We start from the raw sequence: 24,636 nt of genomic DNA, 5'->3' as shown, positions 1-24,636 counted from the left end.
GAAATGGCTGATATTTGATGGCCCAGTAGATGCAGTGTGGATTGAGAACATGAACACTGTCCTGGATGATAACAAGAAACTCTGTCTCATGTCTGGCGAAATTATTCAATTATCTAACTCGACAAACTTGATTTTTGAACCCATGGATTTGGATGTAGCCTCACCAGCAACGGTATGTTTTTAAAATATTTAGAATATAGAAAATGGTCAAATTTCTCATTTTGTTTTGCTGACAGGTATCTAGATGTGGCATGATCTATATGGAACCGAAGTCTATTGGCTGGAAGCCTATGTTGACGTCATGGTTGAACACATTACCGCCTTTTATAAACAACGATTTCTACAAAACCATGATTTTCAATTTGTTTGTGCGGTTCTGTAAACCGCTGTTGTGGCTGATCAGAAAAGGTGCAGTCAGGGTGAGCCACATGATAATTTATTCTTTCCAAAAAATCCTATATGAGCATTTCGCCACTGCAAGAAAATCTACAAAATAAAATAGTTATTTTTTGTAAACACTGCTGCGTTAACCCAAACGGAAACTGCTTGTCAGAAGTAAGGTTTACAGATATACAAATATGCCTAACGAACAAAAAAATGCTTAACGTTTCGGAAAGTTTATCTCTTTCCGTCGTCGGAAGCAAAAAAATACAAAGAATAAAGAAAAAAAACTATTTAGAATATTTAAATTCAACTATTCGAGAACACTTTAGTTTTTTTAAAAAACAGATACGTCTACAAAAACCGTTGACGTTCTGTTAAAATGACATTATATCAAGTTAAACTTCAAAATTAACAATTACTACCTGATAACCTTAGGTAAAACCAAAAAGCCCCTAACTTTCTGTATGATTATTTTTAATTTTTACGTATGTTATGTTTATTTATGTTATGTTCTTTAAAATCAAAGAAGCGATTGCCATACATTACTAACATCTACAGATGCATGAGGAATACACTTATTTTTATTAGATTGTATTAAAAAAGCCTCTTTTATTTTTATTTTAGAGGCTATCGCTTCTTTCATTATAATTTTAGCGTTATTAAAATTTACTCTGTGCCCTGTGCCCCATGAATGCTCACAAATCTTAGATTTGTGAAAATCTCCCTTTCTTAAATAATCTTTATGTTCTTTAATTCGAACAAGGGTTTAGATGTTCCACCAATGTAAAATTTATCGCGTTCACATGATATTTTGTATATTATGATTTTTGTTTGTTGTTCTGTTTCATTGGTTTAGTATGTGATAAAATGGATGTATTTTGAAAGATGTTCGTATGTTATATTGTTTTCCTATCCTTCTTATTTTTTTCCGAAACGCCTCGTATGTATGGAATTGTAAGTTGTACATATTGTGTATTGTTATCATTGTGTCTATGATTTGGGTTTTTATTTCATTTAATGTTTTGTTAATAAAATATGGTGGATAGTCGTTTTTTATTAATGTATTTTTTATGTGGTTTATATCTCTGTTTAGTGAAATGTCGTCTGAACATATTATTTTTTTCCCTATCATATAAACTTTTTATAACACCTTTTTTAACACTTATACTGTGATTTTGTTTACAAAAAATATCTATTTTATTTTGTAGATTTTCTTGCATTTCAGTGGCTAAATACCCATATAGGATTCTATAAGAGTGTTATAGAAGATAGCACGTTTCAAATTTAAATAAACAATGCTAGCTGTGCGTTTTTTATTATTACAGGAAATCGCTACAACATCAGATCACAACCTCGTGCGAGCCACCACAAACCTGTTCGAATGTTTCATGGACGATTTCTATGACGAGAAATACAGAGAACAAGTGTCAGACTTAGACGTCAGAGCCCAAATAGAAGGCTCATTCTTTTTCGCTTGCATCTGGTCGATGGGAGGCACGCTGGACAACAACAGTCGCGAACAGTTCAATATGATTTTTAGGGGACTACTGGAAAGGGAGTTCCCCCAAAGGATAATCGACGCTATGGGCATACCATTTGAAATAGCCAAGCCAGAGAAGCCTTACATATTCACGTTGCCTGTTGGGGAGACGGTGTTTGATTATAGATTCCTTAAAGAGGTAAGTTTAACGTTCTTTTTATTATTCTAAAAATGTTTGGCTAACCTCTTCGTCTTCCCCGTACCGTCTTCGTTATAGGTGGTTGGCATTCAGTCATGATTTATAGTGATGAGCAAATATTCTAGCGATAATAAAAGACCAAGATCAAGTCTCCTTTGGTCTTGGTCTTGTAGTTAATAAGTTGTCTTGGTCTTTTGGCTTTGCAGGGGTTTCTATAATAGATTTTTACTAGAGGCATATAGAAAAAAAATTGTACATATAATAGTGCTAAAAGCCTAAAAGGGTCATGGCTTGATTGGTTATTTTTCTCCATTTGTTTTTGTCTTTCGCCTTTATTCTCCACCCATCCACTCTTATCCTTCTCAAGTCCTCTTCAGCATCCTTTTTCCATCTGGTTCTCGGTCTACCCCTCCTTCTCTTTCCATCTATTTCATGTTTCATTATTAGGAATTCTTGCTTCAGCCATTCTTTCAATGTGTCCCAGCCATCTCAGTCTTTGTGCTCTTGCTACTCCCGTTATACTCGGTGCTCGATATAATTACTTTAATTCTTCATTTGTTCTTCTGGTCCATATGTTGTCTAACTTCGTTCCTTCAAAAATCTTCCTCAGTATTTTTCTTTCCCAAATTTCTAGCCTCGAACTTTCCGTTGCATTGAACGTCCACGTTTCACATGCAAGTTCGGTACATTCTGATTTTTAAACTTCTAGAGATGTTCTTACTCTTAATAATTTTCTGTAGTGCCCTAACACATCTATTTCCTACCATTATTCTTGCCATAATTTCTTGAGTTACATTTGGTTTCCTTAGAATTACTGTCCCAGATATGTGAAGGTATCTACTTCCTCAACTGGTATCGTTTCCCTCTCTCAGAATCTATTTGTAGACATCTTTCTTTCTTAAACTCCCTGTCTGACCACTCCATAAATTTCGTTTTCTTCTCGTTAAGCCTACTTTTTGGGTTTGATCTTCTAGTCTTTTGGTCAGCGATATCACCTCTTTCCGATCTCTTGCTCATATAACTAAATCATCTGCAAACGCTAAGCATTGGCGTCTTTTTCTATACAGAAGGCCCTCTCTGTTGATTCCCGCATCTTTTATAACTTTTTCTAATACTACACTAAACAGTACTGGAGATAGTGGACCCCCCTGGTTAATCCGTCCCTGATTATATTTTTTTTAAATAAATAGTATACTTTTTGTAATTTGATGCAAGTAAAATTTTAAAGGAAGATTTTTTATGTTTTTGGTAGGATTATTATTTCCATGACGTTTTTAGGGTAAAGGAAAATGGAAGTTGTGGTCTGATGAGTTGATGAACGCTCCACCCATTCCAAGGGACATTCCTGTCAATCAAATCATCGTGACTACTGTGGAGACCGTCAGGAGCATTGCTCTCATGCAGCTGTTGATTCAACATCAGAAGCCTATGATGATCATTGGTCCTACGGGTACTGGAAAATCAGTGTATATAACAGTAAGTGCTACAACAAAATTTCGAAACTATTTTTTAAACAAAATCAAAAAAAAATATTTTTCTGGGGTCGAATATTATACTTCTACTTATTTATTAAACATCCTGTATATTGAAATTCTGACCTTCTAAGTAATTATTATTAAATAATAGAGAATAATTTTGACATATATCAAGTTTTTTTATTTTTTTTTTGGAATTGCTGTGCATAATTTGTAAAATTCTGATTAACATTTCTTTATGTAGGATTTTTTGCTTAAGAAGAACGACACCAAAACTTACATCCCGTTGTTTATTAATTTCTCTGCACAAACAACGGCAAATCAAACGCAGAGTATTGTCATGTCTAAATTAGATAAAAGAAGAAAAGGTAACCTCATAGTTACACTACAATTTTAAGACTAAAACAACAATATTTTCTCAGGAGTATACGGCCCACCTGTTACGAAAAAATGCGTAATTTTTGTTGATGATGTAAATATGCCTCTTAAAGAAGTGTTTGGTGCTCAGCCACCAATAGAACTTTTAAGGCAATGGTTTGATCACGAAATGTGGTACGACTTGAAAGATATAGTCCCAATGAAATTGATAGATATACAAGTAAGTAGTAGTTGTATATACTAGTATACAAAGTTACTAGTACGTACTCATTTTTTACAGTTTATGTGTGCAATGTGTCCACCAGCAGGAGGTGGCAACACTGTAACCGCAAGATTTATTCGTCACTTTAATCATTTGTGTATAGACGAATTCCAGGAGCACATTCTTATCAACATATTCAGTAAGATCATGCTGTGGCATTTAGATACAAGGTATGGAACTTATTTGGCCAAAAGTCAAAACACAAAATATCTGTTCTTTCTAAGTAAAATTTTATTGTAAAATTTGTATTCATCTTTGATAAAAAATATGAAGGAAGGAGCATATCAAGCATATCAAAAAACTTAGGTCGACCTATGGGTAGTGTATGGGTGGTGTCTATGGACAAAGAAATAAAAAGAGACTGATAAATCTCATGGTAAAGAGTGGGACCGCGTTCCCGTAGCGCAACTCAGAATAACAAATTTGAAACCAATTAGCAGGACCATGGCAGGATGTACGTCTTTATTGCTGTGAAAGTTTTCAGTTTCTTTTAGAGCGAAAGAATGCTACTATTATAAGGGAATATATAAAAGAAGCAAAAATTGTATTGTTTTATAAACATATTTATTTATACATAAAAATAAATAAAATTTTTAAAATATAAAATCAAAGAATAACAATGTTTATTCCACCCACCTACCAATTTTAAATGCAGAAGAACTGAGTGTTGCAGGAAACGATCGGCCAATTTTTTTAAAGGGCATTAAAAATCTCATTTTCGAAAAAAAATGGAGCTGCCTGGTTATTGCAGCGACAATTCAACCCTTCAATTACTATCAGTAATTTTGGAAAAAATAAGCATTTTTACATATATATATATATATCTAAATTTCCCAGACATTCAGGCACTTTTTTAAATTAGTGTATTTTAAGATTATTAAATAAGTTGAAATAAGTACCTACATTTTTTAACCATCAGTTTTTGTCATAACTGCCTAATTGCAATAACAAATGGAATATCCAAGCAAAGAAGACTTTACGAAAATCATGAACCTGAACCATTTTCAAGTCCAATTTTAATCCTAAAACAGAAGTAAAATAGGTATATTAATTAAGTTTCTATCTGGTTACTATAAACCAGCTATAAACTACCTAAAAAATTAAGAAATATGAAATGTATTAATTTGTTATGTTAAGAGAGGTCCGAAATATTTTTGACACTACTACTTCGACTTTTTTATTAATAGGTTGATAAATATAACATACTTATTTTGTATTTTACCGGGTATTTTTAACATATCTATCAGAGAAAGGGGGTACCAAAACATATAAAAAATAGATGATACTGGCTCCTGCAGCAAGAACCAAATTTTGCGTTCTGAGTTGCGCTACGGGAACGTTGTCCGTCTCTTTGCCATTTAATTTGCCAGTCTCTTTTTTATTTCTTTGTCTATTGTTTACTACTTCTAAACAATAAATACACTAAGTAAAGACTGACAAATCCACAACATTTCATATCTATACATGAGTACATGGATAGCATTATATTCCTTCCTTAATCTTATTATTCAAAGGTATTCATGTATTTTGAAACTAGTGGATTTTACATAAAAAAATCATACATTTACGCTTTAAAAGTTCTGTTTGTTAGTGGAGTAATCCTAGAAATTTAAAATTTCTTTTACATTTTAGGGGATTTTCCAAAGATTTTGATCCATGCATTGAACAAATAGTGTTAGCTACGTTGGACATATATAAATTGGCACGAAAGAACTTACTCCCAACTCCAGCAAAGTCCCACTATCTATTCAATCTTAGAGATTTTTCCCGAGTTATTCAAGTAAGGTTAATTTATAAAGGACTTAAATTTATATAGTAAACGCCACGAATGTTTGGGAGTGATTAATCGCTTGATGAAGTTAGAATCGACATGCGCGCTATCATTTTTACATTAAAAACGTAAGTTTTTACCGCAGACGTAGGTATTAACGGCCCGGTCTAATCATCTGCCTGCGCTCCTCCTACTTATTCTAAAATGTTAGCGTGATTGACAAAGACGATACTGTATCGCGTTTCTTTGATTGATTCGTTTTTGTGCGTCAGTCCATTGGTGTGCTTGCAGTGCGACCAATGGGGCATTCCAGTTTATATTTATAACCAAATATATGTTTTGACAAGACTTTGACAGTTAAAACAACAAATTACAACAGATTATATATTGATTATTATATGACTTGAAACGCCGCGGCACTGGAATTAAGTTTTATGTGACGTTGAACAGATTAGTTCACATGGTAGCGACCGATGAATCACTCCCAAACATTCGTGGCGTTTACTATAAGAACTTTTTTACTTACTTTGATCGGTAGAATATGCTTCCTAAGTTTCCCAATACAATTCGGACCACTCTGTATAAGAGCTCAAATCTACATATGTAAAATGCTAAGGTTTATCTGTGTCGTCTCTACTGATGTAACGACTTGCTCTAGAAAGTTGCTTTTTTTACTAAAAGATTGCTAATTAGCTTTCTAAAAACTGTCGTCGCCGGATTTTTTGTTTTTCATTTAATTAAAAAAAAGTATTTTTTTTCCTGATGTCGTGGCGGATGCGCCAGGCTTCAACTAGTAGTGAATAATAATAGAGTTTCAATCATCTGCTAATGATGCTATCATGTGAAATGGTGTTTTATTTTGCTCTAAGATTATTGTATCAATATCCTTCCAGCTTAAAATATCTTTTTATATCTTTTTAGGGTGTTTTACTGTCTGTTCCTGAAGCCATGGAAGACTTAATGGCTATCAAACGACTTTGGGTTCACGAGGTTCTCAGAGTCTACTACGACAGATTGGTGGATGACAACGATCGGACATGGATAGTAGAAGCCCTAAGATCTGTTTGTCAGGATAAGTTGGAAGAAAATATGAACGGCATGTTTAGCAGGCTAGCACAAAAAGGAAAATTTGTTGTAAGTTGATTTTAGTCCGAAATGAAGGTTTACTAAAGTTCATATTTTATCTTTTCGTCAAAATTAAAACATATTCAGTTGATAAAATGATTTAGATTGGTGAAATGGAACTGAGGAAATTGATATACTGCGACTTCGCAAATCCCAAGGCAGACCAAAGACATTACATCGAGGTTCAAGATTTAGAGTATCTCAAATCAGTTGCAGAAGGCTATTTGAACGAGTTCAATAATATGACGAAGAAACCGATGAATCTTGTGCTGTTCAGGTAAATTTTAAATTATAAGTCGATGCCATGCAACGATACTCGGATGATACTGTTACTTTTTTATCAACGTTTTTGAAGTGATAGTTTTGTTGCCACAGCTACCCCATTCGGTGTAGATCTACCGCTTTGTAAAACAATTTAACCTCGCTATCTCGTGATAATCTACCCCAATGAAAAATAAGCTTGTGGCAACACTGGGTAACAATCTGTGTGCCATACGCGGCTAAGAACATCACTGTAATAAACTTGATAGTGTACCAACCTTGATTTCATGCAGATTTTCATCGATAGGTTTGTAGCTTCTGAATAAAGGTCTAGGTAAAGCCATAAAATAATTAACTAGAAAGAAGTGTCAACTCTGTGTTAAATCGTGGAAACACGATACGCCACCGAAAGCCTTCGTTGTCGTCTGGAGAACTAATTTTCCAATTGACAGGTTGACATGATCAGGACATGATGGCTTAATTTTCATTTCCGTTTCCGGTTATTCAATGGCGGGCCCTCTTTCAGTTCAAATGTATTTTGTATTTTTTCTTTTCATAAATAAAACCAAAAAATAATTTATTCACATATATTTATTTGAAATATGGAACAACGTGACTAAATAAATATAAAAATATAGAGGATTGTATTGTTTCAATACCAGTTAGTTAATTATATGTACTTTTTACGTAAATTAGTTAAGGTATAAGCATGACTTACAGTTATTTGTAAATAAACACACGTATTCGCAGACTTCAAGGACAGAAAACGGACACAGGGACATGAAAACGGGAGCCTTATACAAAAACCTGGGTATACCAAAACCTGAAAACAGAAAAACAATTTTTTTTATACTAAAATTAACAATGTAAAAATATCAATATTAAATTTATTTAATATTGATATATCAGGATAAAATATAAAAATACTGTTTAAAAAAGCGTCCTTTATTCCCAAAGAGACCTGGCTTATAAATCAAAAAGAAGCAAAAAGAGACTTTTAGTCGGATAACATAATCAGATTATCAGTCCGATTTATTGCATTAGTGACAATAAATCGCACATACTGGAGATAACTAATGTTGGCTATAGTTAAAAATGATCTTACCTTGCTGTAAATTGTTTCCATTTTCAAAAAAATCGCCGATCAAAAAGATTATAACACCATTTTCTTGCATCTAAAAAATGTAAAAACAGTGTTTATTTACTACCAATTTTTCATATACATGGGACATACCTATTACTGCAGAAACGTCATTTTCTCCAGGATTCTTCATGTAATATATATTTTATATACTTTATTACCTTTATAATTATAAATTTCAGCCGAAATATTAAATTGAACTTATTTTAATAATTAGAATTAAAATGGCGACGAATATTTTCGAATTTGTTCTAGAACAAATCTGAAGTTGTCTCTGAAACTGAAATCTGTCAATTATAAACTGTGAAGTTAGACAATAGTTAGACAAAAACAATGCTGTCCTTGTCTAGGCGGCCATACTTGTCGTGAGGAGAATGACAGGAATGACACTAATGACTGTTTCCAATTTTCCTATTTCACTGTCACCCCCCTGGGTAAAGCATCTAGCTCATCTGCCAGCTCACATTTAGAATTTTGAGTTATTCGTATAATTTAATAAAATTACTGTAAATCACTATAAATAATGAATTATTTGTACAGTACATCTGCTGGATCTGTGTCTATGAAAGGAATGCGGACAAAAAACATTTAAATAAACAGCAATATATTTTATTCGTCGACTTGACGAGTACGTCACCGCAAATCGCTCCGCCCACTCATTTTATTGGCTACTTGCAAATTTGTCGAATTTTTATTGATGGGATGCTAGACGACGCATTCTTTTTTACGAAAAACATCGAGAGAACATCGTTTCCCCTCTCACGGATACCCCGTAGCTACAGAATGGATAAACGTACTGTAATTGAGCTGTAATGTCTGTATTATTAATCCGGTAAATGATGGAGATAAACAATTGTGATTGATTAAATTTTTACTTTAAGATGTAACTTTTGTTAAGAACATTCTAAGAATTCGACAGAGAGAACACTAATAACTAAAGTGAGAGAGACCGACCATCGTTAATTTTTGAAGACTGTGTTAGTGGCGCGGCCTTTGGCGTCTAACCCGAACTATGAGCGCATTATCGATATAGTAGGTTGCATTCATACCTATATATTGGCGCCAAAAATTTAAAATTTGTATATTTGAATCGAATCTTAATCTTTCCAGTTTATAACAAGAAATCTTCGTAGTTTTTTTACATTTTTTTGCTGACAACGAAAATTTATTATTAAACTTTAAAGCATTAAAACCTATAAATAAAATACTGTGTAGGAACATAATAATTTATTTAACTCCATACTCCTTGCCATACTCCAATTCAAGGCTGCAATCTTCAATATCTTTTTATCTAACTTGGTTGGGAGTGAACAGGGAAGCACGGTTAGGAGCTCGCACAGAGTATCAGTAGGTATCCCGTAGGTATTCAATGTTTTTGATAGTATTCATTCTATAACAAGAACCTATCAGTTGAAGAAAATAATTTGTATTACTGGTACTGGTAATAATACCTAATCGTTCCATAGGTATCAAAAAAGAATGTGATGTTTTACTTTTACAATCGGATTTATCTCATAAGTTATGCTTATGTAAATTAGTAATGTACGATTATTATGTGCACTCACTATTACTATTATATAGGTATGTTAAAATAATTACCTTAAAAAACCTTTAAAGGAAACGTTTTGTCTGGATCTCAACCACAAAACAAAAATTACAAAAATGCCGTATAATCGTGGAACCTGAAATAATCACTAATGACAATAATCTTTTCTTCTGACAAGCTAAAAGAACAGGCACATTCAGTCAACAAAAATTTATTACTCCGATTATCCACAGATTTTTGTTATCTCCTTCTAGAGCTAAGAAATAGAAAAAGCTACTGACAATCTAATTAATACTGTCAAATGTTTAACTTGCAATGGTGAAAACTTCCTTTTTTGACCGCCTAAACGCTATGCGCGTCTGGGAAGCGCGGTGACAAAATAAACTTGTCTACGAAATGCCCTATTCCACAAGCCCTCTCACTTTAGTTATTAGTTTCTCTCTGGAATTCGAATAAAGAATTGAATAATGACAAGACAAGTAACATCTGTCTAAAAAAGACAGCGATTTAGAGTGACAATTTGGTTATGTAAAATTTAGAGTGGCAATTTTGAATATGCAAAAGAAATACATATTCTAGTTTACTGGTTGCCTAACGATTAACATTAATTTAAAAATAAATCCTCAACATGAATAATGAACAAAACATTTAAACAGACCACACAAAACAAATTGTCGGTTTGTAGCAGCATATGCTTTGAGCAAGAAATTGCATGCACGTATACACGGTATGGTGTATATTGCACAAGTATATTGTTTAGTAGAAAAATGTCGCCGTAAAAAGAGAGCTGCAGCCACTGCTCTTCTTGTTGCAATTTTACGCAAACAGTCAAGAAAATCTAGAAAAAGAATATGGGTTAAAGAATGGATTGCCAGAAGGCCTAGTCTTGAAGCTTACGCGATGTTATTAAAAAAAGAAAGAAATGAAGACCCAAAGCATTTAAACAATTTTCTGCGAATGTCAGAAGTCGATTTTACTTTTTCTTTTTATAATTTTGTTCCACTCCTGGTTTGCTTGGGTACGAATATTATGTAGCTTCCGCCTCTTGTATCTCAGCCTCAGTTGTGTTGAATTTGTCAGCTATAAATTTGATTGCTTTTTGCTTTTTTGATTGCTCTTTGCTCTATCTCTGTAAATTTTCAATTTTTTTTGCCACAATTCCGGAAATCCTTCAAATAAATTAATCAAAGTAATGGTATCTTCTTTCGACCACATAGTCCATTTTAATATCGTTAATTAACACGCCTTCGAAAGAAGTATTAGAAGTAGCATTAGAAGTTATAAAAAAATGATGGAATGTTTTTTTATAAGAATTTTCTTTTAGAAAAAATATTAAAACAACTAATACTATGCGACGGAGCTGTTCGCCGGTGAGCAATGGGTCGTAAGCTAGTGAAAATTAATTGTGCTAATTACGTCTTTATAATATACTGGGCGCCACTCAGTTTTCCATTTACTTTCAAAAACTTCTAAGTTGAGAACTGAGAAATCAACTCAGAATATAGGTATTACTTATTTTAGGAATTACACAAATGAAACGCTGAGATAAACTAACAACTAAGTATAATTAATAATTAAATGTTAATTAGAATAAAATAAGACTATGAATAATTTGATGTTTGAAAATATTTGTGGTAAATAGTATGTATTAAAATAGATCACTCAAGATGGTAGTTAAATCTGCACGCTTCTGAATATTAATATTTTATTAATTATTCCGCAAAAAGTCTGGCGATCTTGGTACCAAAATATAAGGACTCTTTATATTAAAAAAAACCGTACTATGTAGATATCAGAAATATGCATAACATGAATAAAATATTTCAAGTGACTCTAAAGTAATAAAATATCTAATATGCCTGAAGGGCTTAAAGCATTAAAGTGAACTTAAATTATATAATAAGAAATGATCTGGCCTTTTATATCCGTTCTGGTCACAAGCTGGTTGTGGTGAACTGCTGGAACTGGATCGTTATTATAACGTCTCCACACAGACAGGATCGGAAAATGCTGTATATTCAGGAGATTCTTCCGTTATTCAACGTGTATATTGTAGGGACAAACGTGGCCCAAATGTCAGATACAATAAACAAAATGGTACCAGAAATGCGTACCATAAAATAAAACCCTGTACAAATAGAAAAAGGGTATTAGGAAACGTTATGTAAAAAAAATAAAAGTCTTACCTCCGCTCAGAGGGTTTTCCCACACAAATTTCAAAAATGCCAAAAAAAAACGCCGATAATTCTATCGGGTTCAGCTTCAACCACCAATATAGCGATAAAGGTAGGCACGAGGTATATACCTATACCGTCAGAAATAAAGTGACGAACAACTTCGACCGGACTGAAATAACTAGCCAGAAATATACTTGTAAAAAAATAAAAGATAATAGCAATACTTAGAATGCCATCTCGGTGCGAGGACTCAAACTTGAATTGTTTAAATAAAATAATTCTGTACATTTATTTAAATTGTGTGAATTTTAAATAAAATGCTACAATCACTTGCACTAAAAACTTTCAACAAGATGGAAATAAATTTTAACTTGCCAGAGCACTCTCCCAACCTGTTTACACTTGCAAGCCTCTTTTGTCGCAACCACTTCCCCGCCAGTTTTGTGACTTGCTGGGAGAGTGCTTTCAGATACTGTTTACATTATGCAAGTTGGGTAGAAGTGCTCTGCCCGTGTAAACTACGCTTTAGTTGTAGTTAAAGATATAGATGTAGAGAATTGTTTTTATAAAAATTAAAAATACATTATAAAATTATAAACCTAGAATCAGTGGCGCGTCTAGAGATTGAGTTTGGGAGGGGTAGTTTGAATATTCAAAAAAGTACTAAATTTGAATTAATTTTTTGCTAGAAGTTACTGTAACTGTGGAAAAAAATCTACTTGGATTGGTTTGGATATTCTGTTTTAATTTGTATTATTAACTTTTTTGTAACAATTTTATTTTATACCAAATTTTATCTTATTAATTAATTTCTTTCTGGGAGGGGTAATTACCCCCATTACCCCTCCCGTATATGCGCCCTTGCCTAGAATAGTATACGGTTTTATATTAACTCTATTTTTTTTGAAGTTTATAAAAAGCATTCATAAATAATTATATATCCTTCAAATCCTTCAATTTAATAGCTGTTAGTAAGAAGTTTCACACACAATTTTTTTATCTTCAAATTTTATATTTCTCTTCTTTAGATTTGCTATCGAACATCTATCCAAAATCTGTCGAATCCTGAAACAGCCCAGAAGTCATGGTTTATGTGTGGGAGTAGGGGGTTCAGGTCGCCAATCCTTGACACGTTTAGCAGCTCATATTTCTGAATATGAGCTGTTTCAAGTGGAGATCACGCGATTGTACGGAGTGAACGAATGGCGCGAAGACGTCAAAGTGATCTTAAGAAAAGGCAGCGCTTCGGATCAGCACGGCGTGTTTTTGTTCTCTGACACTCAGATCAAGGAAGAAGCTTTCTTGGAGGATGTGAGCAATCTGATGAACTCTGGAGAGGTATGGTAGTTAATTAAATCTTACCTGAGTAAAAAACATAGTATACTACTAAAATTATTTGCACTTACTTAAGACTCACCTTGTACAGGGCGTAATTTTTTATATGGCACACCCTGTATATTTTTAAAAGTGAGAAAGGGGTGAAAGATACCCTCTCATAACTGCTAAGTATTTCTAATTCTTGTCTAGATTATACGGGCAATTTGAAAATATAACCTTTATTCTTCCGCAAATATATCCATAGGATTAGATCCATAGGCACTAAGTCCGGCGGCCTCGACGGCCAACGGCTGGGATCTTGCTTAGCTATTCGACTATTCTTGAAATTGGCTGCAAAAATTTGCTGATAACTTCAGCGTTCCGAGGCGGTGCCTCGTCTTGCTGAAAAAATATGTTTTTGAGTTTCATTAGGGGTATATCATCAATAAGGGGTCCAAAGCCTACTAGTTAAAAATGGCTTTTAAAGATTCTGTATTTCGAAAGGGATTATAACAAAATATCAAGTGGGCTATATTTTTGGAAAGGTAATTTTAAGTTTTTTTGAGTTAATTAAAAATAAACAGGGTGTCCCAATCATATTTTTGATAAAAAGTGAGAAATTGAGACACCAATATTAGTTTTCGTCTATCTCCTATAAAAAAGGGTGTTTCCCTTTAAAAGCGTCGAATTTGACCCACCCTGTACATATACAAATATATTTTTTTTTGTTTTAGGTTCCGAATTTGTTCACTGCCGAGGAAAAAATCGAAATATGCGAAAAGATGCGTCAATTGGACAGACAAAGAGACAAATCCATGCAAACCGATGGCAGTCCAGCTGCTTTGTTCAACTTTTTCGTGCAAATTATTCGTGAACAACTCCACGTGGTCTTGACGATGAGTCCCATAGGAGACAGCTTCAGAAACAGGATCAGAAAGTTCCCGGCGTTGGTCAATTGTTGCACCATAGATTGGTTCCAGGTGTGTATCGGTCTAATAGCAAAAAGAAATCTAACAATATATATTTAGGACTTGTTGTAGACAACTCCTTAAAATGTGATTTGCACATACACAGAAACTTTATCAAAGGAACTAAGCGCTGCCTGTTTTGCGCTAAGATAAGTTTCTAAGGAACTTAACTTATCAACCTCTAGAATAGCCTATTATGCCCTTTTTGAGTCACATCTTCGTTATACCCTTCCATTCTGGGGTACTTGAACGCAACAAAATTTGATCGTATTTTCAAACTTCAAAAGAGAGCAGTTCGATATTTATTGGGACTGAACAGTAGAACTCACTGCCAGAATTTCTTTAAAAATTTCAAAATACTGACTCTTCCTTCTTTATTCATTTTTGAATCCGTTTGCTTAATCCGCAAGCACATATCTGCTATTCCCGAAAGGCCATCTCACAACGATCCACTTAGGGCGGAGCACGATCTTTATCTGCCAACCCCGAGCTCAGAACTAGTTGAAGGCTCAATACTGTACAATGCCAAAAAAAGTACAATCATCTGCCTTTGAATATCAAGTCGCTTTCATTCTTTCCCGCTTTTCGCAAAGCTCTGAAATCATACTTACTGGAGAGAAACATGAAAATATAATTTAATTTTTTCCTAAGTCCTAAAAATCATAACGCGTTTCTATGTCAATTTATTTTGTCTAATAATCACAGACAAAGTAATATTGTAGAATGTTGACACTTTTCGGAATTCAATGTAAAAAAAGTAGCCGTGGCAACATAGCGACGCGCAGTTGTCAAATATTTTGATGACGTGGACGCCAGCTTTTATTGATTCTACTATATTTCTCGTTTTAGTCATGGCCAGAAGACGCTTTGCTGGCCGTATCGAAAAAATTCTTGGGAGAAATCGAGTTGACAGATCACGAGCGCGTGGTTTGCATTGACATGTGTCAAATCTTCCACGTGTCAACGCAGGAACTCTCCGGAGAGTTCTTCCTTAGGTTGAAGAGGTACAACTATGTGACGCCTACGTCCTATCTGGAAATGATCAACACTTTTAAGACCTTCCTAACAAATACACGAAAGTGAGTACCACCAAGTGAGATCTTATGCAATGTCTCAAATATTAGTAAGTTCACAAATATAAAGTATGTTCAGTATCGTTCGACGTTATGTCTATACTTTATACTTTTTAGTTTACGATTAAAAGAATTTCCTAGCAATAGCATGTGGTAGTCAGTTGTATCCATAGAGAAAGCCAAATATTTAGCTTATAACTCAGGGCCGATACAACGTTTTACATGGGCGACCTTCAACAAATTAGAGACAAGTTGCAATTTTGCATGGAGCTTCATTTTGTAGATCTTTAAACATCCTGATACCCCAGCGATGAACCGTTGAGCCCGTCACCCCAAGACCGTCCCTACAAGGGGTAAAAGTGGCCCTTTTTTACTTTTTCTTCAATAACTCTAAAACTACGAATTTTAGAAAAAAAAGTCACGAGTAAAAAATCGAAGAGAAGAAAATTTCCTACCATATAGGTAAAGAACCAAATTTTTTAGAATTTCAGTGGTGCAGGTGCGCATTCTTTAATTTAGGAGGATTGGTTTTAATATCCCACCATTCTGTGTTTAACTACAAATGAAAGCATTTTTGAGATAAATCTCGAGACCAAAAAATTTATTAGGATACAAGTTCCTATAAAAACGATCTTTTTAATTAAGGTAAGTTACCAGTGGCGGAGATAATTTTTTTAAATGTGCGTTTTTTACATTTTAAAAACATTGAATAAGAAAAATTGCAGTTTTACAAATAATTTCCAATGAAATAGGTATATTGAAAAATTACACGTTTAATAACAAAATAAGAAAAACCTTAGCTCAAAAATAGCATAACTTACCTTAAGGATAGTCCTCATTCACTTCCACATTTGTTGGGGTCATACAAGTAATGCCATTGCATTGACCACATGCCATAGTGCAGGTGAGTCCCATTCGCTTGAATGTACATGCTTTTTTACAGCCTCCCGAAAAGCAATTGCAAACATTTTTTTCTAAAACCCATGTAGGAGCAATGGGCTGGTCTGAATGTATTGGATTCATCTCTCGATTTTTCAGATTCCAACCCCAATCTTGCGGTGGTAAATTGTTATTTAACCAAGCCTGTACCTTAAGTTAAAAATGAGAATTTAGTTTAACATTTGAATGCAACATAAATTTAACTAATCTGATGAAAAAGTCCATGATATTTCGCACTATTGGAGGTAGGTGGTAATGATGCCAAGTTGAAGTTGGTATTAAGACTTCGTTAAGCTACGTACTTACGTACTGTTGATAAAGCATGTATCTGGCACTATCCAAATCTACTTTTTTGTCGAGTTTTTAACATATGCTGCTATAAAAAACTGAGATGTAACTTCTTCTAACTTCTCCTTTGTAGCCTCGGGATTATAAAATTCTTTTAATAGCTCACATAACTTTTTCTTCTGGATGGTGTTCACTAAATTAATCTTCCCTTTATTACATGTATGAACCGAACAAATGTGGAAGTAAATGAGGACTATCCTTAAGATAAGTTATCCTATTTTTGAGCTAAGGTTTTTTTTATTTTGTTATTAAACGTGTAATTTTTTAATATACCTATTTCATGGGAAATTATTTGTAAAATTGCAATTTTTCTTATTCAATGTTTTTAAAATGTAAAAAACGCACATTTAAAAAAATTATCTCCTCCACTGGTAACTGACCTTAATTAAAAAGATCGTTTTTATAGGAACTTGTATCCTAATAAATTTTTTGGTCTCGAGATTTATCTCAAAAATGCTTTCATTTGAAGTTAAACACAGAATGGTGGGTTATTAAAACAATTCTCCTAAATTAAAGAATTCGCACCTGCACCACTGAAATTCTAAAAATTTTGGTTCTTTACCTATATGGTAGGAAATTTTCTTCTCTTCGATTTTTTTCTCGTGACTTTTTTCCAAAAATTCGTAGTTTTAGAGTTATTGAAGAAAAAGTAAAAAAAGGGCCACTTTTACCCCTTGTAGGGGTGGTTTTGGGGTGACGGGCTCAACGGTTCATCGCTGCGGTTTCAGGATGTTTAAAGATCTACAAAATGAAGCTACATGCCAAATTTCAGCTTGTCTCTAATTTGTTGAACCTCGGCCTGTATAGGCTCTGGGCTATTATAAAACAATAAACTTTTGATTTCTAAGCATAATAATTTCTCTTGACGGATGATAATCAACGGTCAAAATGACATTCCCGCAAATTTTGAAGTATAAATAGTGGAAAAGTCAAAAGTTTGTTAACTTTCTCTACTAATTGAAAAAGACTACCACTAATTTTGACGTTCTGAATGCTTACATTGAAATTAAAGGAAGGAACTTCTACGATAATTGAAATCACTAATTGCGAGGTTCTGAAAGAAGCTTAAGAACGAAAAAACAATACCGTATCACCAATATTCAATCACCAAATTAATATTTTTTTGTCTGTTTAAGACAATTATTATTGGGAAAGAGCCGGTATGAAGTAGGCTTAGAAAAACTAGAAAATGCCGGTGCTGAAGTAGCCGTTATGCAAAGAGCTTTGGAAGAGCTACAGCCTCAGCTAGTAGTAGCTCAATCGCAAGTGGAAGAAACAATGAAAATAGTCGAAGCCGAGTCCGCCGAAGCTGCTGAAGTTGAGAAAATAGTCATGGTGGACGAAGAGGTAACTTTTGTCATTGTTAGAGTGTATTCCGTTGCTTACCTTGGTTATGGTTTTATGTTCCGTTTCTATAGGTTTCCTGAAAGTTTTCTTATTACGAAACACGGTTCCTGAAAAATTCGGTTATAACTGTCACCTAACTAACCAGCACCGACCGGAAGGCTAGTTTTCTGGTTTTGTTTGTAAATCAATGTCAATTATGTGAAATCAAGCAAATATTGGAAGTTCGAGTGAAATTCTTATTTAATTTCTAAAATTTGTAATAATATTTTGCATTTACATCCAAAAGCAATGGAGGTAGGCAGTAAAGGTAAATAAATTTCATTAACTAAATAGAATGACTTTTTTAGGGCCATTTAAACTTATCGTGCAGCCATTGTTTCTTAAAGTCAGGAACATTTAAAGAAAACACGAAAAACAAGACAAGTAATCGTGAATGTTTTGTAAGGTATAAAAATATAAATATTGATTAGATTTGTTTATTTATTATTGATCTGTTTTAATATTGGGCCTGCAAATCTTCACTTGAGCTGTCTAACGAGTTTAACAGTTTCAAAGAACAGTTTATTAATAAAGTTATTTGACGTTTCCAGTATTTTACCAAACCGTTCCGTATCAAACCGAGGTTTTTCAGGAACCGCTCTTTACCGTAATTTACCGGTCTGGATCGCCTGGTTTTGCAACGGAATACAGCCTTAATTTCAAAATATTGACTTTCGATCTTATCGGTTTTGATTACAGGCCGCAAACGAACAAGCCAAAGCTGCCCAAGCCATCAAGGATGAATGCGAATCAAACATGGCAGAAGCAATGCCCATCCTGAACGCTGCTTTAGCTGCTTTGAATACCTTAACTCCTCCAGATATCACCATCGTGAAGACGATGAAGAATCCTCCGAAGGGAGTGAAGCTTGTGATGGAAGCTGTTTGCATCTTAAAGGTAACTGTTTACAAATGCATTGTTCAATACAAAAAATAGTAAAAAGAGTAGAAGACCGATTTTTTATGAAAGATCGTACTTTGAGATGCTGAAGTGTAATATTTTTTGATGTAGGATATAAAACCAGACAAAGTGCCTGCACCAAGCGGTATAGGAACGGTGGAAGACTACTGGGGACCTTCGAAGAAAGTCTTGGGTGACATGAAGTTCTTGGAGAGCCTTATCAACTACGATAAAGACAACATACCGCCGAGAATCATGGCCAAGCTAAAAGAACAGATACTCACCGACGAAAATTTCGATCCAGATAAGGTCAAAACTGCTTCATCTGCCTGCGAAGGTACGAAATGAAATCAACTAAAGCGTTTACTAATTTTTCGATGATTTTCAGGCATTTGCAAGTGGGTTATCGCTATCTCGAAGTACGACAAAGTAGCTAAGGTTGTGGCACCTAAAAAGGCGGCTCTGGCTATAGCTGAAGAACAGTTCAATACAGCTATGGCGTCGTTAGAAATCAAGAGGGCTCAGTTAAGAGAGGCTAGAGAAAAGGTATTGTAGATTGGATTAGATTTTTTGAGATACGGTACTATTATATCTAACTATGAATTAATTGGTTATCTATATAGGTAGCAAAATTGGAAGCAAGGCTTCACGAGGAAAAGAAGAAGTTCCAGACATTGACAGACGAAGTGAACCTGTGCACCCTGAAGTTGCAAAGGGCCGAAGAACTAATTGGAGGCCTTGGCGGAGAGAAAGACAGATGGAGAAGTACGGCAGAAGCTTTGGGTGAAAGATACAAGGTGCTAGTTGGTAAGGATGCAACATAATATTCCAATCTGTCACCATTAAATTAATTTTTGTCCGTCTGTAATCACTATTACGTAGATGCAGTTTAAGAATCGTCACTTACTTTTTAGAAAATCAAAAAATCTAATTACACATTCTCATAGCCACTTTATTAGGGCTATCTGATAGTATTTTTAGATTTTTAAATTAGCTGATAATTTGTGAGGTACAGAGGCCAACTTAATTTTTTTAAATACGCACCTGCATTTTTTATTTCAGATTTTGAAAGAACTCGGTCTCCTGAATACAATGATGTGCCACACTTTATACTTTTTTTGTTTTGGGTACCTTAACAGCAACAAAACTATTTAATTATTATTTAAAATAATTTCAAGTCCGACACTGGTTTCTTAAATTATTTAATCTGATTATATTCATCGCAACAATATTGTTCAACGCTAATTAATATTGAATAAGGAAAATCGAGCCAATTGGAAGATATTATTTTTAACTTTTTTTATTGTGAATTTGAAATCTCAGTGTGCGATCTAATAATATGTATAATATTAAACGTAGTTATTATAAATTAATCAACTTTTACAAACTAGTTTCTAATGTTCTATATGCTCGAAAGGGTTACCTCCCTCCCTATATTGCACAAACTTATTTTTCGATCAATTTTATTTGTAGCTCTTTGAACTTTCTTGATATACTTCCGAATGCATTTTGTACCTACCTTTATTGTAAATGTTGAGATGAATTGATTTCACTTTTACAAATGACGTCAAGTAATGTAGCCCCTTGGCGATAGGTCCAGGAACCTCGCTGGTCATTATACTGCTCCACCATTTCCAATCCATTTCCATTTTCCATTTCCAATCCGGGAAAATTATTTGATTGTTTATATTATATTATATTTATATTAATTATTAGCCGACCATACCAATAGGTATGGTAGGCTATTAAGATCGGCAAAAAAGAAGTTTTTTTAATTTTACTCAAAATGAGTTATTTGGGTCATAAATAACCTAAATACAAAATATTTTCATGGCGTCTGTCTGTCTGTCCCTCTGTCCGTCTGTAACACGATAACTCAAAAACCGCTAAACCGATTTTAACCAAATTTGGCACAAAAATACTGTGGCACCCAAGAATCTGCCCATTAGTTTTTGGTGGGGGTGGGGGGTTGGTAAGGGGGTTAAAAATTTAAAAAAATCGTAACTCCAAATTTACAGTAGCTAGCGAAACGCGGTTTTCAATTTAAGATTAAGAATAATATTTGCAACAAAATTTGTAATAACATCAAAATCAGTCAAAGTCGCAGTTTTTGAGATATTAACATATTTTAGTATGGGCGGCTATACGTGCCTCCCGGCGCCAATTTTTTTTTTATTTTATATTATTTTATTGCATTTGATTTTCCGTATGCAATGTTATACACCACATTGTTAAATTTGAAAGCTTATCAATACTGTAACGACGAATAGATTAAATATTTAAAAAAAACAGAGCCGGACTTGAAATTAGTTTAAACAAATTGTGTTCAAATGTCAAAACAAAAAAGATATTAAGTGTGGCATATCATTGTACTTAGGAGTTCAAGAGACCGAGTTCTTTCAAAATCCGAAATAAAAAATGCAGGTCCGTATTTAAAAAAATTAAGTTGGCCTCTATATCTCACAAATCAGCTAATTTAAAAATCTAAAAATACTGCCAGATAGCCATAATAAAGTGGCTATGAGAATGTGTAATTAGTTTTTTGATTTTCTAAATAGTAACAACAGGAAAAAATTAAATACATTTTCAGAAAAATCAGTTCTTTCCGAAAAACTCAATCCTTGAAATTTTTTAAACTTTTTTTATAGCATCTTGATGAACATCCGAAGGCGCAACTTTGCCCCAATTTAACCATCTTCGTATCTATTACAGTTTCCGAGATACCAATGCTCGTACCTCGAATTTGTAGGACCCTGTATATAAACAAATATTATCTTTCAGGTGATATACTGGTTTCAGCCGGCGTTGTAGCTTACTTAGGAGCGTTCACCATGCAATTCAGGACAAAACAGATCGAGTCCTGGGTGGACCAGCTGATTAAGAGCGGAATAGTGACCACGAAAGATTTTCAATTAACGCAAATTTTAGGAGAACCGGTAGTGATAAGGCAGTGGAACATCTACGGGTTGCCTACGGACAATTTCAGCATTGAAAATGCCATCATTATTTCGTAAGTATTGTACCCTGTATAACCATCATAAAAAAAAAAATATTAGAAATTATTTAGTTATTTTTTCTTTTTTCCAGGAATGCCAGGAGGTACGCACTAATGATCGACCCTCAAGGGCAGGCGAATAAGTGGATAAAAAATATGGAAAGGCTGCACAATTTGGCAATAATTCGCCTCAATCAGCCTGATTACGTTCGCATACTGGAAAACGCCATTCAATTTGGCCAGCCTGTAAGTAAAAATAACCCTGAATGAGCTCTAAAACTTAATACATACAGGGTCTGGCAATAGTGCGTCGAGTATCTGTAGCTCCTACAATAAAAATCTTGGCAATTTTGTTTAAGTGCAAACCCAAAATATGTTAGTGGGTTGGGATGTTTTTTTTTTAAATGGAACACCCTGTATATTATTCCATTTTTGGCTTCCTTTCAGATCACTTCACATAATCCTAAGATATGAGTAATAAATATATTTAATTATTTTTTTTATTCCCCATTTAAATATTCTAAATACAAAAAAATGTTCATTTTTGAATTCCTCCATCTATTAAAAAATAATATACAGGATGTTCCATTTAAAGAAACGAAGTAAAATTATTTTATATTTTAGAAAGTTTGGCGTAAAATTTTGAACACCCTGTATGATTTAATATTACGATATTTGTAACAAAGTTAAGTACAGACCATTTTGATTTCAGGGCAGATCGTTTTTTTTAATATTTTTTTAGGAATACCTAAAAAATACATTATTTTTTATTTATTCTGGTATAGTATCTGGGACACCCTGTATAATAAGGACAATGTTTCATAGACCATCATTTACTAAAAATTGATATAAAACGTGACAAAAATTAACACTAATTATGAAAAGATTAAAAAAAGGATTGACGAACACCATTTAAAAATCATTTTTACTCAATATAAAAATATATTAATAACCTTCTTAAAGCCAACTGGCAGTAAGTGTCATTAAAAAGTAAAGAAGAGTACGCGAGCCAAGTATTTGACGTGTAGGGCTTGACATCGCTAAAATTGTCATTGGTTGTCATTCCCCAGCCGTCTTTGACGCCGTTTTTTCGATCGTATCGTATGTCTATTATATTTTTAGGTACTTCTGGAGAATGTAGGACAAGAATTAGATCCAATATTGGAGCCGGTTTTGGCTCAACAAATATTTAAACAAGGTGGCGCAATGTGTTTGAAATTAGGAGACTCGGTAGTTGAATACAGCAGTGATTTTAAGTAAACATTTCGATATTTTCCCTTTACTACTATTTATTTTTTTACAAACGATTACGTAACGAACTTTCATGCAACTTCAATGCTAGAAACTTCACGATTTTGACATTTGTAAATGTTACAATCAGGAAGAATTATTTTTTTAATCCAGGTAGGTAAATTTTAAATTGAAATTTCAAGGTTATATATAACGACAAAACTACGTAATCCTCACTACTTACCTGAGGTAGCTGTGAAGGTGACTCTTGTGAATTTCGTGATCACAAAAGCCGGCCTGGAAGATCAACTTTTGGGCATCGTGGTTGCCAAGGAACGACCCGACCTGGAAGCGGAAAAAAATGCTCTCATCATACAAGGAGCTGAAAATAAACGGTAAAAGAATTACACCATAGCAATTTATAATCTCGAATGTTTTTATTTTAAGTTAATCAAGATATTTACCATTATTTTAACTTAAATAAGCTTTAAATTAAAATGTTTACGTACTTTATTATTCTGTTTAGTAATTTTTTGTTCTCTTTTTGAAAATTGTTGTAGAAATCTTAAAAATTAAAGAGTGTTTTTATAATAAATAGTTATGCAACTAATTATACACCGTATACGTGTATAACGAATTCGAATTTCTAATATTAATGCGTTTTGCAGTTCGTTGAAAGAGATTGAAGATAAAATTTTAGAAGTTTTGAGCACGTCCCAAGGTAATATTTTGGAAGACGAGACCGCAGTACAGATTTTGAGTTCTTCAAAACAACTATCGAATGAAATAGCCGCAAAGCAGGCTGTGGCCGAAGTTACGGAAAAACAAATTGACAAAGTAATAATTGAATTTTAAATTATTTAATGTTTTAACTGGTTTTTTACCTTCTTCTAGGCTAGACTGGAATATACTCCAATAGCTGTGCATTCGACGATATTGTTTTTCACTATCGCTGATTTGGCCAATATAGATCCAATGTATCAGTATTCGTTGGTTTGGTTTGTAAATCTGTTTAAATCTACCATAGATAACACAGATAAAGTAGAAGATGTTACCATGAGATTAGATGACTTAAGAAAGGTATTTATACAGTAGAATATCAAATTTCAGATAAAGCTACCTTGATATCGTTAAATATCATGGATAAACAATAAAGACATTCAATAAGATGCTTTATTGACCTGCAATGGCTTAGTAAACGCACTAATTTTTGTGTAATTTTATTTATAGCCATCGCTGACGCCGTTTTTTTTTCGATCATATTATTCCAAGCAAACTGAA

At 33.6% G+C, this 24,636-nt stretch overlaps 1 protein-coding gene across 1 annotated transcript in view; it reads left to right on the top strand.

Moving 5' to 3' along the window:
- LOC115886208 (dynein heavy chain 7, axonemal) overlaps positions 1–24,636 on the top strand; it is a 78,150-nt gene that overhangs the window by 37,985 nt on the left and 15,529 nt on the right. Inside the window, exons 24-47 of the mRNA XM_030905295.1 lie at positions 1–172; positions 237–419; positions 1,710–2,063; positions 3,342–3,539; positions 3,783–3,906; positions 3,961–4,136; positions 4,197–4,348; positions 5,811–5,958; positions 6,871–7,083; positions 7,179–7,351; positions 13,228–13,537; positions 14,251–14,496; positions 15,334–15,563; positions 17,981–18,191; positions 18,930–19,127; positions 19,242–19,467; positions 19,519–19,676; positions 19,754–19,937; positions 21,912–22,140; positions 22,218–22,371; positions 23,248–23,381; positions 23,559–23,750; positions 24,024–24,192; positions 24,250–24,435. Of these exons, the coding sequence (XP_030761155.1) occupies positions 1–172; positions 237–419; positions 1,710–2,063; positions 3,342–3,539; positions 3,783–3,906; positions 3,961–4,136; positions 4,197–4,348; positions 5,811–5,958; positions 6,871–7,083; positions 7,179–7,351; positions 13,228–13,537; positions 14,251–14,496; positions 15,334–15,563; positions 17,981–18,191; positions 18,930–19,127; positions 19,242–19,467; positions 19,519–19,676; positions 19,754–19,937; positions 21,912–22,140; positions 22,218–22,371; positions 23,248–23,381; positions 23,559–23,750; positions 24,024–24,192; positions 24,250–24,435 (4,720 nt within the window). The remainder of the gene's footprint in view (positions 173–236; positions 420–1,709; positions 2,064–3,341; positions 3,540–3,782; positions 3,907–3,960; positions 4,137–4,196; positions 4,349–5,810; positions 5,959–6,870; positions 7,084–7,178; positions 7,352–13,227; positions 13,538–14,250; positions 14,497–15,333; positions 15,564–17,980; positions 18,192–18,929; positions 19,128–19,241; positions 19,468–19,518; positions 19,677–19,753; positions 19,938–21,911; positions 22,141–22,217; positions 22,372–23,247; positions 23,382–23,558; positions 23,751–24,023; positions 24,193–24,249; positions 24,436–24,636) is intronic.

This window comes from Sitophilus oryzae, unplaced genomic scaffold (genome assembly GCF_002938485.1).
Source record: "Sitophilus oryzae breed Bouriz unplaced genomic scaffold, Soryzae_2.0 scaffold_471_pilon_pilon, whole genome shotgun sequence".
Classification (NCBI taxonomy): domain Eukaryota; kingdom Metazoa; phylum Arthropoda; class Insecta; order Coleoptera; family Curculionidae; genus Sitophilus; species Sitophilus oryzae.
Note: the sequence above shows the minus strand (reverse complement) of the source record. Positions and strands in the feature narration are given on the sequence as shown.